The 16,265-nt window shown below is 53.6% G+C and overlaps 1 protein-coding gene across 1 annotated transcript in view; it reads left to right on the top strand.

The window, feature by feature from the left end:
• Nucleotides 1–122: 122 nt before the first annotated feature.
• LOC147096521 (uncharacterized) overlaps nt 123–16,265 on the top strand; it is a 38,828-nt gene continuing 22,685 nt past the window's right edge. Inside the window, exons 1-5 of the mRNA XM_085975317.1 lie at nt 123–2,593; nt 7,607–7,801; nt 8,477–8,657; nt 13,809–13,915; nt 15,377–15,526. Of these exons, the coding sequence (XP_085831443.1) occupies nt 7,637–7,801; nt 8,477–8,657; nt 13,809–13,915; nt 15,377–15,526 (603 nt within the window). The 5' untranslated portion in view covers nt 123–2,593; nt 7,607–7,636. The remainder of the gene's footprint in view (nt 2,594–7,606; nt 7,802–8,476; nt 8,658–13,808; nt 13,916–15,376; nt 15,527–16,265) is intronic.

Here is a 16,265-nt window from a genome sequence, read left to right as displayed (position 1 = left end):
CGTTAAGCCAAGCCTGACCAAGTCAAGTCAAGTCACATTAAGCCAAGCCTAACCAAGCTGAGTCAAGTCACGTTAAGCCAAGCCTGACCAAGCTGGGCCAAGTCACGTTAAGCCAAGCCTGACCAAGCTGGGCCAAGTCACGTTAAGCCAAGCCTGACCAAGCCAAGTCAAGTCACGTTAAGCCAAGCCTGACCAAGCTGAGTCAAGTCACGTTAAGCCAAGCCTGACCAAGCCAAGCCAAGTCACGTTAAGCCAAGCCTGACCAAGCTGGGCCAAGTCACGTTAAGCCAAGCCTGACCAAGCCACGCCAAGTCACGTTAAGCCAAGCCTGACCAAGCTGGGCCAAGTCACGTTAAGCCAAGCCTGACCAAGCCACGCCAAGTCACATTAAGCCAAGCCTGACCAAGCCAAGTCAAGTCACGTTAAGCCAAGCCTGACCAAGCTGAGTCAAGTCACGTTAAGCCAAGCCTGACCAAGCCAAGTCAAGTCACATTAAGCCAAGCCTAGCCAAGTCAAGTCACGTGAAGCCAAGCCTGACCAAGCTGCGTCAAGTCACATTAAGCCAAGCCTGACCAAGCTGAGTCAAGTCACGTTAAGCCAAGCCTGACCAAGTCAAGTCAAGTCAAGTCACATTAAGCCAAGCCTGACCAAGCTGGGTCAAGTCACGTTAAGCCAAGCCTGACCAAGCTGAGTCAAGTCACGTTAAGCCAAGCCTGACCAAGCTGAGTCAAGCCACGTTAAGCCAAGCCTGACCAAGCTGGGCCAAGTCACGTTAAGCCAAGCCTGACCAAGCTGAGTCAAGTCACGTTAAGCCAAGCCTGACCAAGCTGAGCCAAGTCACGTTAAGCCAAGCCTGACCAAGCTGAGCCAAGTCACGTTAAGCCAAGCCTGACCAAGCTGAGTCAAATCACATTAAGCCAAGCCTGGCCAAGTCAAATCACATTAAGCCAAGCCTGACCAAGCTGAGCCAAGTCACGTTAAGCCAAGCCTGACCAAGCTGAGTCAAGTCACGTTAAGCCAAGCCTGACCAAGCCAAGCCAAGTCACGTTAAGCCAAGCCTGACCAAGCTGGGCCAAGTCACGTTAAGCCAAGCCTGACCAAGCCAAGCCAAGTCACATTAAGCCAAGCCTGACCAAGCCAAGTCAAGTCACGTGAAGCCAAGCCTGACCAAGCTGCGTCAAGTCACATTAAGCCAAGCCTGACCAAGCTGAGTCAAGTCACGTTAAGCCAAGCCTGACCAAGCTGGGTCAAGTCACGTTAAGCCAAGCCTGACCAAGCTGAGTCAAGTCACGTTAAGCCAAGCCTGACCAAGCTGAGTCAAGTCACGTTAAGCCAAGCCTGACCAAGCTGGGTCAAGTCACGTTAAGCCAAGCCTGACCAAGCTGAGTCAAGTCACGTTAAGCCAAGCCTGACCAAGCTGAGCCAAGTCACGTTAAGCCAAGCCTGACCAAGCTGAGTCAAATCACATTAAGCCAAGCCTGGCCAAGTCAAATCACATTAAGCCAAGCCTGACCAAGCTGAGCCAAGTCACGTTAAGCCAAGCCTGACCAAGCTGAGTCAAGTCACGTTAAGCCAAGCCTGACCAAGCCAAGCCAAGTCACGTTAAGCCAAGCCTGACCAAGCTGGGCCAAGTCACGTTAAGCCAAGCCTGACCAAGCCAAGCCAAGTCACATTAAGCCAAGCCTGACCAAGCCAAGTCAAGTCACGTGAAGCCAAGCCTGACCAAGCTGCGTCAAGTCACATTAAGCCAAGCCTGACCAAGCTGAGTCAAGTCACGTTAAGCCAAGCCTGACCAAGCTGGGTCAAGTCACGTTAAGCCAAGCCTGACCAAGCTGAGTCAAGTCACGTTAAGCCAAGCCTGACCAAGCTGAGTCAAGTCACATTAAGCCAAGCCTGACCAAGCTGAGTCAAGTCACGTTAAGCCAAGCCTGACCAAGCTGAGCCAAGTCACATTAAGCCAAGCCTGACCAAGCTGAGCCAAGTCACGTTAAGCCAAGCCTGACCAAGCTGAGCCAAGTCACGTTAAGCCAAGCCTGACCAAGCTGAGTCAAGTCACGTTAAGCCAAGCCTGACCAAGCTGAGTCAAGTCACATTAAGCCAAGCTGAGCCAAGTCACGTTAAGCCAAGCTTGACCAAGCTGGGCCAAGTCACGTTAAGCCAAGCCATCATTTCCTTGCTGCAATGGGCACTGACTCGGGCGGTAATTTCTCAATGAGCAATGGGGCGGCAAGTTTTGCCCAATCAGACTCGTCCCCTTCAATTACACCTGTCAGTGGCAGGTGGCTGGTGACGTCATCTACTCGTGAGACATGACGTCACAATGGGGGGACCGGCTTTTATTTGATTGGCTGATGGACGCAGCCAATAATGTGACGCCTCGGGGGTGGGGGTTTCATTTTAACCTCTGATTGGCTCCTGGTAAAGCCAATGCAAACCCGCCCGTGGCTCGCTGCTGGCGAGCGATTGGTTCTTTTTTTCTTTGTGAATTACTCGGATTATTCCCACAGGGCGCAAGAGTTGGGCTGAAAGTTTGCTTCGGGCGCTCGTCAGCAAGTGCAACCAAAACCTTCCAAACCAGCAGCACATTTGCAAGGTAATTTGTTCAACCCAATCATTGTCGGAACTGGTGTTTTCTTGGTAACCAAGCTACCCTGGGAGACCTTTGCTCCAATCCTTTCCTGGCAAGCCTTGGTGTAGGACATCACCAGGGCTACAGTCAGACAAACACCCCCTCCGCCCCGCCCAGCCCAGCCTGTTCTGCATTTGCTCCTGTCTTTCCCTCCAACTGAATAAAGAGACATAACATCTTAAGAATTAGGAGCAGGAGGAGGCCATTCAGTAAGATCAGTGAGTGTCAGCTTTGGCTCAGTTAGTACCACACTCCATAGAAACATAGAAGATAGGAGCAGGAGTAGGACATTCGGCCCCTCGAGCCTGCTCCGCCATTCAATGCGATCGTGGCTGATCATCCAAATTCAGTACCCTGTCCCTGCTTTCTCTCCATATCCCTTGATCCCTTTAGCCTTAAGAAATATATCTAACTCTTTCTTGAATATATTTAATGAATTGGCCTCAACTGCCTTCTGTGGTAGAGAATTCCACAGGTTCACCACTCTCTGGGTGAAGAAAGCCTGCACAACTGCCAATGCACTTTATTATGGTTACGTTTATGTTAATGTATTACAAGCCAAATGTATGTTGAATGTTTAAATGTCTTAATCTAAATGTACACTCTCGGGAGCCGCAAGCCTACATTTCGTTGTACTGCACTTGTGCACTAACAATGACAATAAAGTTGATGATGATGATGATGATTTCTGTCCTAAATGGCTTACCCCTTATCCTTAGACTGTGACCCCTGGTTCTGGACTCCCGCGCCATCGGGAATATCCTTCCTGCATCTAGTCTGTCTAGTCCTGTTAGAATTTTATAAGTTTCAATGAGATCCCCTCTCATTCTTCTAAACTCCAGCGAGAATCGTCCCAATCTCTCCTCATATGTCATTCCTGCCACCCCAGGTATCAGCCTGGTGAATCTTCGCTGAACTCCTTCCATGGCAAGAACATCCTTCCTCAGATATCACTCAACCAACATAACAAAAACAGATTGTCTGGTCATTATCACATTGCTGTTTGTGGGAGCTTGCTGTGTGCAAATTGATGCCGTGTTTCCCACATTACAGCAGTGACTACACTTCAAAAGTACTTCATTGGCTATAAAGCACTTTGAGACATCCGGTGGTCGTGAAAAGCGCTATATAAATGCAAGGCTTTCTCTTTCTTTATCATAACTGATCTAACTCAACTCCACCTTCTCACTGCCCTACTCTCTCCATAGTCTTGTGTCTTCCTCAGCTTCAAACATGTGTCCAAATTTTCCCTTACAAGATACCATGGTCTGTGGGTCAACCACTCCCTGTGGCGAACACGTCCCGTTCCAGTGATTCCCCCACCCTCTAAACCAGCTTTTCCTGAACACGACACCTGCTCCCTGTCAGCTACACCAGGAGATATGGACCAGTAATTAAATTGTGGAAAGCTTGTGCCCCATATCCCTCGATTCCCTTAATATCGATCTCTGTCTTGATGACTGAGCATCCACAGCCCTCTGGGGTCGAGAAGTCCAAAGATTCACCGCACTCTGAGTGAAGAAATTTCTCCTCATCTCAGTCATAGACCTAAATGGCCAACCCCTTATTCTGAGACTGTGATCCCTGGTTCTAGACTCCCCAGCCAGGTGAAACATCCTCCATGCATCTACCCTGTCAAGCCCTAGGGAATGTAGGCCTCATCTCCTCATAGGACAATCCCGCCACCCCCCCCCCATACCAGGAGTCAGTCTAGTGAACCTTCGTTGCACTCCCTCTAAGGCAAGAATATCCTTCCTTAGGTAATGAGGCAGGCTGATGGCGGTGCCAGGGGTGGTTGCTGCTCAAACTCTCCGCACAAGCTTCCCACAATTTAATTGCTGGCCCGTTCCTCCTGGTGTAGCTGACAGGGAGCAGAGAGCAGGTGTAGTGTTCAGGAAAAGCCGGTTTAGAGGGTGGGGGAATCACTGGAATGGGGACGTGTTCGCCACAGGGAGTGGTTGACCCACAGACCATGGTATCTTGTAAGGGAAAATTGGGACACCTATTTGAAGCTGAGGAAGACACAAGACTATGGAGAGAGTATTTGGATGATCAGCCATGATCTCATTGAATGGCGGAGCGGGCTCGAGGGGCCGAATGGCCTGCTCCTATCTTCTATGTTTCTATGAGTAGGGCAGTGGGATTAGTTTGGGGTTGATAGAGGGCATCAGACCGCCAACAGACCGCCTTATCGGTCTCTTTACTCAGTTGAACCCACGGAGGACAAGGCAGGAGCAAATGCTGAACGGGGGGGGAAGTGCAGCATAGATTTACTAGAATGATCCCTGGATTCCAAGGGTTAAATTATGAGACGAGATTACACAAACTAGACTTGCATTCCCTGGAATTTAGAAGATTTAAGGGCTGATTTGATTGAAGTTTTCAAGCTATTAAGGGGAACTGATAGGGTAGCTAGAAACTATTTCTGCTGGTTGGGGAGTCTAGGACTAGGGGATATGGCCTAAACATTAGAGCCAGGCCTTTCAGGAGTGAAGTTAGGAAACACTTCTACACACAAAGGGTGGTAGAAGTTTGGAACTCTCTTCCGCAAACAGCAGGTAATGCTGGGTTAATTTTAAATCTGAGATCGATAGATTTCTGTTAACCAAAGGTATTAAGGGATATGGACCAAAGGCAGGTGTATGGAGTTAGGTCACAGACCAGCCATGATCTCATTGAATGAGCATCTCATCTTATTGACAGGCTAGAGGGGCTAAATGGCCTACTCCGGTTCCTATATTCCTATGGGGAGAGAGCGGGGCAGTGAGATTAGTTTGGGATTGATACAGGGCTATGGGGAGAAAGCAGGGCAGTGGGATTAGTTTCGGGATTGATACAGGGCTATGGGGAGAAAGCGGGGCAGTGGGATTAGTTTGGGGATTGATACAGGGCTATGGGGAGAGAGCAGGGGCAGTGGGATTAGTTTGGGATTGATACAGGGCTGTGGGGAGAGAGCGAGGCAGTGGGATTAGTTTGGGATTGATACAGGGCTATGGGGAGAAAGCAGGGCAGTGGGATTAGTTTCGGGATTGATACAGGGCTATGGGGAGAGAGCGGGGCAGTGGGATTAGTTTCGGGATTGATACAGGGCTATGGGGAGAAAGCGGGGCAGTGGGATTAGTTTGGGGATTGATACAGGGCTATGGGGGGAGAGAGCAGGGGCAGTGGGATTAGTTTGGGATTGTTACAGGGCTATGGGGAGTCAGTACAATTAGTTTAAATTGTTCTAGCAGAGAGCTGGCACAGACGTGATGGGCCGAATGACCACCCTGTGTTGTAAACGTCTGTGGTTCCCTGTTCTTGGTATTTTTAAAAAATATGTGTGATGAGAGATGTTTCCAGTATCAAGATTTCGCACTCCCAGTTTGAGGCCACTCACTGCCCAACAACACCCCTTACCCCCAACGTCTGTACCTTGGCCGATGTTCTGTCCTCTGCCCCAGAATACTTCGCCTCCCCCAGTCTCTGTCCCTCGCCCACCTGCCCACTATTCACGTCTGAGTCTTGACAGAGTGTCAAGGGGGCATGGCTAAGGCCGATCCCGATCCTGACCCCACACCGGGGTCACTGTATCGCACAGCTCAAACCATCAGCTGTCCGGGTGCTGACTGGCCTGCTCTGTATCCCCAACGCTGGCCTTGTTTATCAAATTTCAGTTTGTATCTTGTAATTCCCCCTCCCCACCCCCCCGCCACCAGTGCGCCTGATCACTGTCCGGTGCGCCTGATCACTGTCCGGTGCGCCTGATCACTGACCAGTGTGCCTCTTTAACACACAAGGGCACAGGACACCACTCCCTCTCGTGCACACTCTTTGTCCCCTTTCTCGTGCTGTCTCCTCACATTCCATTCTCACTGGCTCTTCTTTCTTGCTTCCTCTGTCTCCCCCCCCCTCGCCCTCCTGTCTCCCCCCCTCGCCCTCCTGTCTCCCCCCCCTCGCCCTCCTGTCTCCCCCCCTCGCCCTCCTGTCTCCCCCCCTCGCCCTCCTGTCTCCCCCCCCTCGCCCTCCTGTCTCCCCCCCCTCGCCCTCCTGTCTCCCCCCCCTCGCCCTCCTGTCTCCCCCCCCTCGCCCTCCTGTCTCCCCCCCTCGCCCTCCTGTCTCCCCCCCCTCGCCCTCCTGTCTCCCCCCCCTCGCCCTCCTGTCTCCCCCCCCTCGCCCTCCTGTCTCCCCCCCTCGCCCTCTTGTCTCCCCCCCCCTCGCCCTCTTGTCTCCCCCCCCCTCGCCCTCCTGTCTCCCCCCCCCTCGCCCTCCTGTCTCCCCCCTCGCCCTCCTGTCTCCCCCCTCGCCCTCCTGTCTCCCCCCCCTCGCCCTCCTGTCTCCCCCCCCTCGCCCTCCTGTCTCCCCCCCCTCGCCCTCCTGTCTCCCCCCCCTCGCCCTCCTGTCTCCCCCCCCTCGCCCTCCTGTCTCCCCCCCCTCGCCCTCCTGTCTCCCCCCCCTCGCCCTCCTGTCTCCCCCCCCCTCGCCCTCCTGTCTCCCCCCCCCTCGCCCTCCTGTCTCCCCCCCCTCGCCCTCCTGTCTCCCCCCCTCGCCCTCCTGTCTCCCCCCCCTCGCCCTCCTGTCTCCCCCCCCTCGCCCTCCTGTCTCCCCCCCCTCGCCCTCCTGTCTCACCCCCCCTCGCCCTCCTGTCTCCCCCCCCTCGCCCTCCTGTCTCCCCCCCTCGCCCTCCTGTCTCCCCCCCCTCGCCCTCCTGTCTCCCCCCCCTCGCCCTCCTGTCTCCCCCCCCTCGCCCTCCTGTCTCCCCCTCCCTCGCCCTCCTGTCTCCCCCCCCCCCTCGCCCTCCTGTCTCCCCCCCCCCCTCGCCCTCCTGTCTCCCGCCCCCCCCTCTGTTCCTCTGTCTCTCTATCAGGACATGAAACGACAGACCTGCCCACCGGGCAGCATTTGGCCCATGGGTCGGAGGCCGGTGTTCTCACTCGCTTCTTGTTGATCCGGGAGCCCCGGCACCATCCTGGGACTGGCTTTTTATTGATGTTGCAGGTCGTGCCCTGTATCCCGGGACTGGCACAGATGGCAGCTCAGAAAAAAGAAACTGCGGTGACAAGGGATACCCCAACCCAGCTGAAACTTCGACACTCAGTCCCACTGACCAGAGACTCGCAGGGGATCTACAGCTTGGCTTTGTCAAAGGATGGGCTGCAGTTAGTCGTGGGATTCGGAAGTGGAGCCATTCAGGTACAGTCGAAATACACAGAGCAAGAAAGGGGTGATGGACACGATTAATATCAGCTCTTGATTACATCTCAAGGGCTTCTTTCCCAGCTCTCTGCCCTGGCCCCGCCCCCACCCATGCTCTGCTCTCTCTCTCTCTCTGTTCTTTGCCCACTCTCTCTCTCTCTCTCTGTTCTTTGCCCACTCTCTCTCTCTCTCTGTTCTTTGCCCACTCTCTCTCTCTCTCTCTGTTCTTTGCCCACTCTCCGCTCTCTCTCTGTTCTTTCCCCGCTCTCCGCTCTCTCTGTGCCTGTTATTTGCCCGCTCTCTGCCCGTTCTTTACCCACTCTCCGCTCTCTCTTTGCCCGTTCTTTACCCACTCTCCGCTCTCTCTTTGCCCGTTCTTTACCCACTCTCCGCTCTCTCTTTGCCCGTTCTTTACCCACTCTCCGCTCGCTCTTTGCCCGTTCTTTACCCACTCTCCGCTCGCTCTCTGCCCGTTCTTTATCCACTCTCCGCTCTCTCTTTGCCCGTTCTTTATCCACTCTCCGCTCTCTCTGCCTGTTCTTTCTCCGCCCCCTCTCTGTCCATTCTTTGCCCGCTCTCCACATTTTCTCGCCGCCCGTTCTTTGCCCGGTCTCTCTCTGCCCGCTCCATGCCCATTCTTTATCCGTTCTCTCTCTCTGCCCTCTATGTCAGGCTGTGAACCCTGTGGATGGGAAACCTCTGCATGATATATTCAGTGGCGGCGTATCGCGGCAGGCGATCACTGGCTTGTGCTTCCACCCAACTGACTGTAATCATCTGATTGCCGTGGGCGCTGAAGGCATCGTGGCTGTTTACGACACCAAGTCGCTGAAGTGTCTCTCCAGCATCACAGGTATGTGGGGTCTTTCTGGCCATTGACAGCGGGGATTCTCCCACTCCCGCCATTGGTCACTTCACACGTCCATCCTCACAGAGCCCCGCCCCCACACTCCCGCCATTGGTCACTTGACACGTCCATCCTCACAGAGCCCCGCCCCCGCACTCCCGCCATTGGTCACTTGACACGTCCATTCTCACAGAGCCCCGCCCCCGTACTCCCGCCATTGGTCACTTGACACGTCCATCCTCACAGAGCCCCGCCCCCACACTCCCACCATTGGTCACTTGACACGCCCATCCTCAGAGCCCCGCCCCTACACTCCCGCCATTGGTCACTTGACACATCCATCCTCACAGAGCCCCGCCCCCACACTCCCACCATTGGTCACTTGACACGTCAATCCTCACGGAGCCCCGCCCCCACACTCCCGCCATTGGTCACTTGACACGTCCATCCTCACGGAGCCCCGCCCCCACACTCCCGCCATTGGTCACTTGACACGTCCATCCTCACAGAGCCCCGCCCCCACACTCCCGCCATTGGTCACTTGACACGTCCATCCTCACAGAGCCCCGCCCCCACACTCCCGCCATTGGTCACTTGACACATCCATCCACAGAGCCCCGCCCCCGCACTCCCGCCATTGGTCACTTGACATGCCCATCCTCACAGAGCCCCGCCCCCGCACTCCCGCCATTGGTCACTTGACACATCCATCCTCACAGAGCCCCGCCCCCACCCTCCCGCCATTGGTCACTTGACACATCCATCCACAGAGCCCCGCCCCCGCACTCCCGCCATTGGTCACTTGACATGCCCATCCTCACAGAGCCCCGCCCCCGCACTCCCGCCATTGGTCACTTGACACGTCCATCCTCACAGAGCCCCGCCCCCACACTCCCGTCATTGGTCACTTGACATGTCCATCCTCAGAGCCCCGCCCCCACACTCCCGCCATTGGTCACTTGAAACGTCCATCCTCACAGAGCCCCGCCCCCACACTCCCATCATTGGTCACTTGAAACGTCCATCCTCACAGAGCCCCGCCCCCACACTCCCATCATTGGTCCACCCTCACAGCGCACCGCGTTCCCACGGCCAATTGGACAACAGGCAGACTCTTCGTTACTCGATTGGATGATTCCCGTCCGTCGATCAAACCGACGTTTTTTTTACTCCCGGTCTCCAACATTTTTATTAACTAATAAACGAAAGTGTTGAAAGAAAGTGGAGAAAAACACAGTTCTTCTAATGCCCCTGTGAAGTTCCCCCCCACCCCCCGAGTCGCCGGGGCAACGCAGCAGGCCTGGGGAGAGAGGCGAGCAGTCAGAGCCCTGTAGTCGTGGTCCTGTGGCTGGGGCTCTTAGCCAGGCCCAAGGGCTCTCACACCAGGATGGTCCTCTGACCTTCTCGTCCCTCTGTGCCGGCACCGGGGGACAAGCAGCCAATTATTGAGGCCCAGCTCCTTTAGAGCTAAGGAAAGGGGGCTGCGTCCTCTGGCGCTACCTGTGCCTGTGTCTGGATCCAGGCTACGATCCGCGCACCTGCAAAAATCGGCCAGAAATCCGGCATCACCGCGCCCCCCCACTCATGTGTCGGGGTGGCTCAGAACCCTGAGAAATGGCAAATTACACGACACAGGCTGCAAACCACACCGCCCACCGAGCCCAGACATCCACGGGCATCTCTCCAGAGCGAACCCTTCACTGGACGTACTGTTATTCACCTCTAACCAGCTTGGGAGACTTGGGGAATGAGGTGGGTCAGGTCGACCAAGTGTCTGTGGGAGAACGCTTGGGTACGAGTGATCATCGTATCGTAAGATTTAGATTAGCAATGGAGAGGAGCAAGGAACGATCTAGAGTGGAACTTCTAAACTGGAATAGGGCTAACTTCAATGGGATGCGAAAGGATCTAGTCAGGGTAAAATGGAACCAAAGACTGACAGGAAAAACTGTGATGGAACAATGGGTGATCTTTAAGGAGGAGATGTTCCAAGTACAGACTAGGTACATTCCAACCAGAGGGAAGGGTAAGGGAACCAAAGCAAGGGCTCCTTGGATGACGAGGGAGATAGAGAAGATGATGAAACAAAAAGAGGGTGTATAATGCATGTCAGGTGAATTCTTCAAGGGAGAACCAGACCAAATACAATAAGTTGAGAGGGGATGTGAAGATGAAAATAAGATTGGCAGAGAGAATATGAGAGTAGAATGGCGGTTAACATAAAAGGGAACCCAAAAATCTTCTACAGGCATGTAAACAGTAAGCGGGTAGTAAGAGGCGGGGTGGGGACTATTAGAGACAAAGAAGGTGATATATGCTTAGAGGCGCAGGGCATGGCTAGAATACTCAATGAGTACTTTGTATCCGTGTTTACTAAGGAGGTGGATGCTGACAAAATATCGGTAGATGTGGAAAAGGTAGAAGCAATGGAAGGGGTGAAAATTGATAGACATGATGTACTAGTAAAGCTGGGTATGCTTAGAGTGGACAAGTCGCCTGGTCCAGATGGCTTGCATCCCAGGTTGCTAAGGGAATTAGGGGAGGAGATAGCGGAAGGGCTTGCCATAATTTTCCAATCTTCCCTAGATGCGGGGGAGGTGCCTGAGGATTGGAAAGTGGCAAATGTGACATCATTGTTCAAGAAAGGGCGTAAGGACAATCCTAGTAACTACAGGCCGGTCAGTTTAACATCAGTGGTGGGTAAAGTTTTAGAAACAATAATCAAGGAAAAAATTAACGGGCACTTTGAGAGATTTCACAGAATCACAGAAACCCCACAGTGCAGATAGAGGCCATTTCGGCCCATCGAGCCTGCACCGACACATATCCCACCCGATCCCCGTAACCCCTACACCAACACATATCCCACCCTATCCCCGTATTTAATCCCCCTAACACTAAGGGTCAATTTATCATAGCCAATCAACCTAATCCGCACATCTTTGGACTTAAGCTAATTAAGGAGAGACAACACGGATTTGTAAAAGGCAGATCATGTTTGACTAATCTAATTGAATTTTTGGATGAAGTAACAGGGAGGATCGATGAAGTGGCAGATGGAATTTAATACAGAGAAGTGTGAGGTGATGCATTTTGGCAGAAGGAACAGAGAGAGGCAATACACAGTTAATGTCACAGTTTTAAAGAGAGTGCAGGGACAGAGGGACCTGGGAGTTAATGTGCATAGGTCCCTGAAGGTGGCGGGACATATTGAGTGAGTGGTTAACAAAGCATATGGGATCTCGGGCTTCATAAATAGAGGTATTGAGTACAAAAGTAGAGAAGTTAAGCTGAATCTTTATAAAGCGCTGGTCAGGCCACAACTGGAGTATTGCGTCCAGTTCTGGTCACCACGCTTTAGGAAGGATGTGAAGGCCCTTGAGAGGGTGCAGAGGAGATTTACCAGAATGGTTCCAGGGATGGGGGATCTTGGCTACAAGGACAGATTGGAGAAGCTGGAGTTGTTTTCATTAGAGCAAAGGAGGTTGAGGGGTGATTTGATAGAGGTGTACAAGATTATGGCGGGTTTGGATAGGCTAGAAGAGATAGGGGAGAACCAGTGGATGTGGTGTATTTGGACTTTCAGAAGGCTTTCGATAAGGTCCCGCATAAGAGATTAGTGTGTAAAGTTAAAGCACAAGGGATTGGGGGTAAGGTACTGACTTGGATAGAGAACTGGTTGGCAGAGAGGAAACAAAGAGTTGGAATAAACGGGTCTTTTTCCGAGTGGCAGGCAGTGACTAGTGGGGCACCGCAGGGATCGGTGCTAGGACCCCAGCTATTCACAATATATATTAATGATCTAGACGAGGGAACGAGATGTAATATCTCCAAGTTTGCAGACAACACAAAGCTGGTTGGGCGTGTGTGCTGTGAGGAGGATGCCGAGAAACTCCAGTATGATTTGGACATGTTGGGCGATTGAGCAGATGCACGGCAGACGCAGTATAACGTGGATAAATGCGAGGTTATCCAATTTGGTGGCAAAAACAGGAAGGCAGATTATTATCTGAATGGCAATAGATTGGGAGAAGGGGAAGTGCAACGAGACCCAGGTGTCCTTGTGCACCAGTCGCTGAAGGTAAGCATGCAGGTGCAGCAGGCGGTTAAGAAGGCAAATGGTATGTTGGCCTTAATAGTGAGAGAGTTCGAGTACAGGAGCAAGGATGTCTTGCTGCAGTTGTACAGGGCCTTGGTGAGACCACACCTTGAGTATTGTGTGCAGTTTTGGTCGCCTTATCTGAGGAAGAATGTTCTTGCCATGGAGGGAGTGCAGCGAAGATTCACCAGACTGATACCTGGGATGGCAGGAATGACGTATGAAGAGAGATTGGGTCGATTGGGCTTATCTTTGCTAGAGTTTAGAAGAATGAGAGGGGATCTCATTGAAACTTATAAAATTCTAACAGGACTAGACAAACTAGATGCAGGAAGGATGTTCCTGATGGCCGGGGAGTCCAGAACCAGGGGTCACAGTCTAAGGATAAGGGGTAAGCCATTTAGGACTGAGTTGAGGAGGAATTTCTTCACCCAGAGAGTGGTGAACCTGTGGAATTCTCTACCACAGAAGGCAGTTGAGGACAATTCATTAAATATATTCAAGAAGGAGTTGGATATATTTCTTCAGGCTAAAGGGATCAAGGGATATGGGGAGAAAGCAGGGACAGGATGCTGAATTTGGATGATCAGCCATGATCTCATTGAATGGCGGAGCAGGCTCGAGGGGCCGAATGGCCGACTCCTGCTCCTATCTTCTATGTTTCTATGCTAGATGGGGAAAGGCTGTTCCCACTAGTTGATGGCACAAGGACTAGGAGACACAGCTTTCAGGTTTTGGGCAAGAGATACAAGGGGGGACGCGAGGTAAAACTTTTTTACACAGCGAGTGGTGATGACCTGGAATTCGCTGCCGATGGAAGCGGAGACACTCAATGTTTTCAAGGGGAGACTGGATAGGCACTTGAGGGAAATAAACTTGTAGGGATACGGGGATAGAGCAGGGGAATGGGACTGACTGGATTGCTCCACAGAGAACCGGCACGGACTCGATGGGCTGAATGATCTCCTCCTGTGCCGTTATGACTCTATGGCTAACACCCGATGAGGTACTCTTGCCCCCTGCTTTCGCTGAGCTTCTGCTATGATTTAAATTTCCAGAGGAGGACAACCAGCTGCACACAGTGGATATCTCTGTGGACGGGGCAACGTACGCCACAGCGGGCAAGAACAGGGGCATCAAGATATACGATACCAGAACCAACCAGGTGAACCACACCCAATTGTAACATCACAATAAATGTCAATAAGAGGGAGCTTGTTTTTAATTCACAGCCTAAAGCAACGCATTATTCGTGAAACGCGATTACAGTTCAACTAAGCAGCCATTTTGTACACAGCAAGATCCCATCAGATAGCGATGCAATAAATGCGCAGTTGGTCTAATTTTGGTGCCATAGTTGAGGGAGGATGTTGACCAGACCACCAGGTGAACATCTGCTGTTCTTTCAATGGTCCCGTCGAGTCTTTAATATCCGCATGAAGCACTGGAACACGCAGATGGGGCGTCCGCTTAACGTCTCATCTGCAGGTTGGCCTCTCCGACAGTGCGACGCTCCCTCAGTACTGCCCCTCCGACAGTGCGGCGCTCCCTCAGTACTGCCCCTCCGACAGTGCGGCGCTCCCTCAGTACTGCCCCTCCGACAGTGCGGCGCTCCCTCAGTACTGCCCCTCCGACAGTGCGGCGCTCCCTCAGTACTGCCCCTCCGACAGTGCGGCGCTCCCTCAGTACTGCCCCTCCGACAGTGCAGCGCTCCCCCAGTACTGCCCCTCCGACAGTGCAGCGCTCCCCCAGTACTGCCCCTCCAACAGTGCAGCGCTCCCTCAGTACTGCCCCTCCGACAGTGCAGCGCTCCCTCAGTACTGCCTCTCCGACAGTGCGGCGCTCCCCCAGTACTGCCCCTCCGACAGTGCGGCGCTCCCTCAGTACTGCCCCTCTGACAGTGCGGCGCTCCCTCAGTACTGCCCCTCCGACAGTGCGGCTCTCCCTCAGTACTGCCCCTCCGACAGTGCAGCGCTCCCTCAGTACTGTCCCTCGGTTAGTGCGGCGCTCACTCAGCACTGCCCTTCCGACAGTGCGGCGCTCCCTCAGTACTGCCCCTCCGACAGTGCAGCGCTCCCTCAGCACTGCCCCTCCGACAGTGCAGCGCTCCCTCAGCACTGCCCCTCCGACAGTGCAGCGCTCCCTCAGTACTGCCCCTCCGACAATGCGGCACTCCCTCAGTACTGCCCCTCCGACAGTGCGGTGCTCCCTCAGTACTGCCCCTCCGACAGTGCGGCGCTCCCTCAGTACTGCCCCTCCGACAGTGCAGCGCTCCCTCAGTACTGCTCCTCCGACAGTGCGGCACTCCCTCAGTACTGCACTGACATTGCCAGCCTGGGTTGTGTGCTGAAGGTCCAGAGTGGGGCTTGAACCCACGACCCTCTGCCTCACAGCGGACAGTGCTACTCACTGAGCCAAACTACCAGTTACAGATATAATTCTGCGAGGATCCTCCCCCTGTCTGGCGTGTTGGTGGACGGGACACAGAATGTTGTCGCCGCACTCCCGCCTGGTGACTGCCTGAGCTGGGAGAGGAGTTTCCCAGAACAGTCTCCTTTATGATGAGGCCTCTGATTGTCCATTTCGGGGTGCGATTCACCCCCTCTGCTTGTTTGCTTCCTGACAGGTGATAAACATTTTGGAAGCTGCAGATTACGTCACCAGTGGGAAGGAGTTGAAGCCCATTGACGGTCACACACGGAGAATCTTCGCCCTCCGCTTCCACCCACAGGAGCGTCACATCTTCGTGTCGGGAGGCTGGGACAATTCCATCAAGGTGGGTTGGACGGAATGGGAAGAGGCCATTGCATGGGGGCCCTCCCCTCCTCCCCCCCCCTCCTCCTCCCTCCCCCCCTCCCTCCCTCCTCCCTCCCCCCCCCTCCTCCCTCCCCCCCCTCCTCCTCCCTCCCCCCCCCTCCTCCTCCCTCCCCCCCCCTCCTCCTCCCTCCCCCCCCTCCTCCTCCCTCCCCCCTCCTCCTCCTCCTCCTCCTCCCTCCCCCCTCCTCCTCCTCCTCCTCCCTCCCCCCTCCTCCTCCTCCCTTCCCCCCCTCCTCCTCCTCCTCCCCCTCCTCCTCCTCCCCCTCCTCCTCCTCCTCCTCCCAATTCACAATTCAAATCGCTTTATTGGCATGATAAGTTACATCTTATGTTGCCAAAGCATCAAAATACATTTATGGTTTAGCACATAAACGCAGTTCTATTCATACAGTGTATAAACAGGTATATCCCTGAGTGTATAAATATACATTCGCATTGTTTATATATATTCTTTTCTTAGTTTACTGGTTGTCCCTCTGTTCATGGCAAGCTGTAACATAGTGTGCCGCCAGTGTTATACAGCTTCTCTCCTCTCCCAGTAGGAATGGGAGTTTTTGGTTGTCATTCAGATTTCTGAAATCAGGGCATATTTGTGAGAATTTTTGGTAGAAATTCTCCCTGATGCCCTGATATTTTCCGCAGGCTGTGAGGAAGTGCATCTCTGTCTCCACTACTCCCTGACTGCAGTGAGAGCATAG

This window comes from Somniosus microcephalus, unplaced genomic scaffold (genome assembly GCF_052327205.1).
Source record: "Somniosus microcephalus isolate GS21.2 unplaced genomic scaffold, FLI_Smic_1.0 unresolved_chr1, whole genome shotgun sequence".
Lineage (NCBI taxonomy): Eukaryota > Metazoa > Chordata > Chondrichthyes > Squaliformes > Somniosidae > Somniosus > Somniosus microcephalus.
The sequence above is the reverse complement of the archived record's forward strand: the minus strand, read 5'-3'. Positions and strand labels throughout refer to the sequence as shown.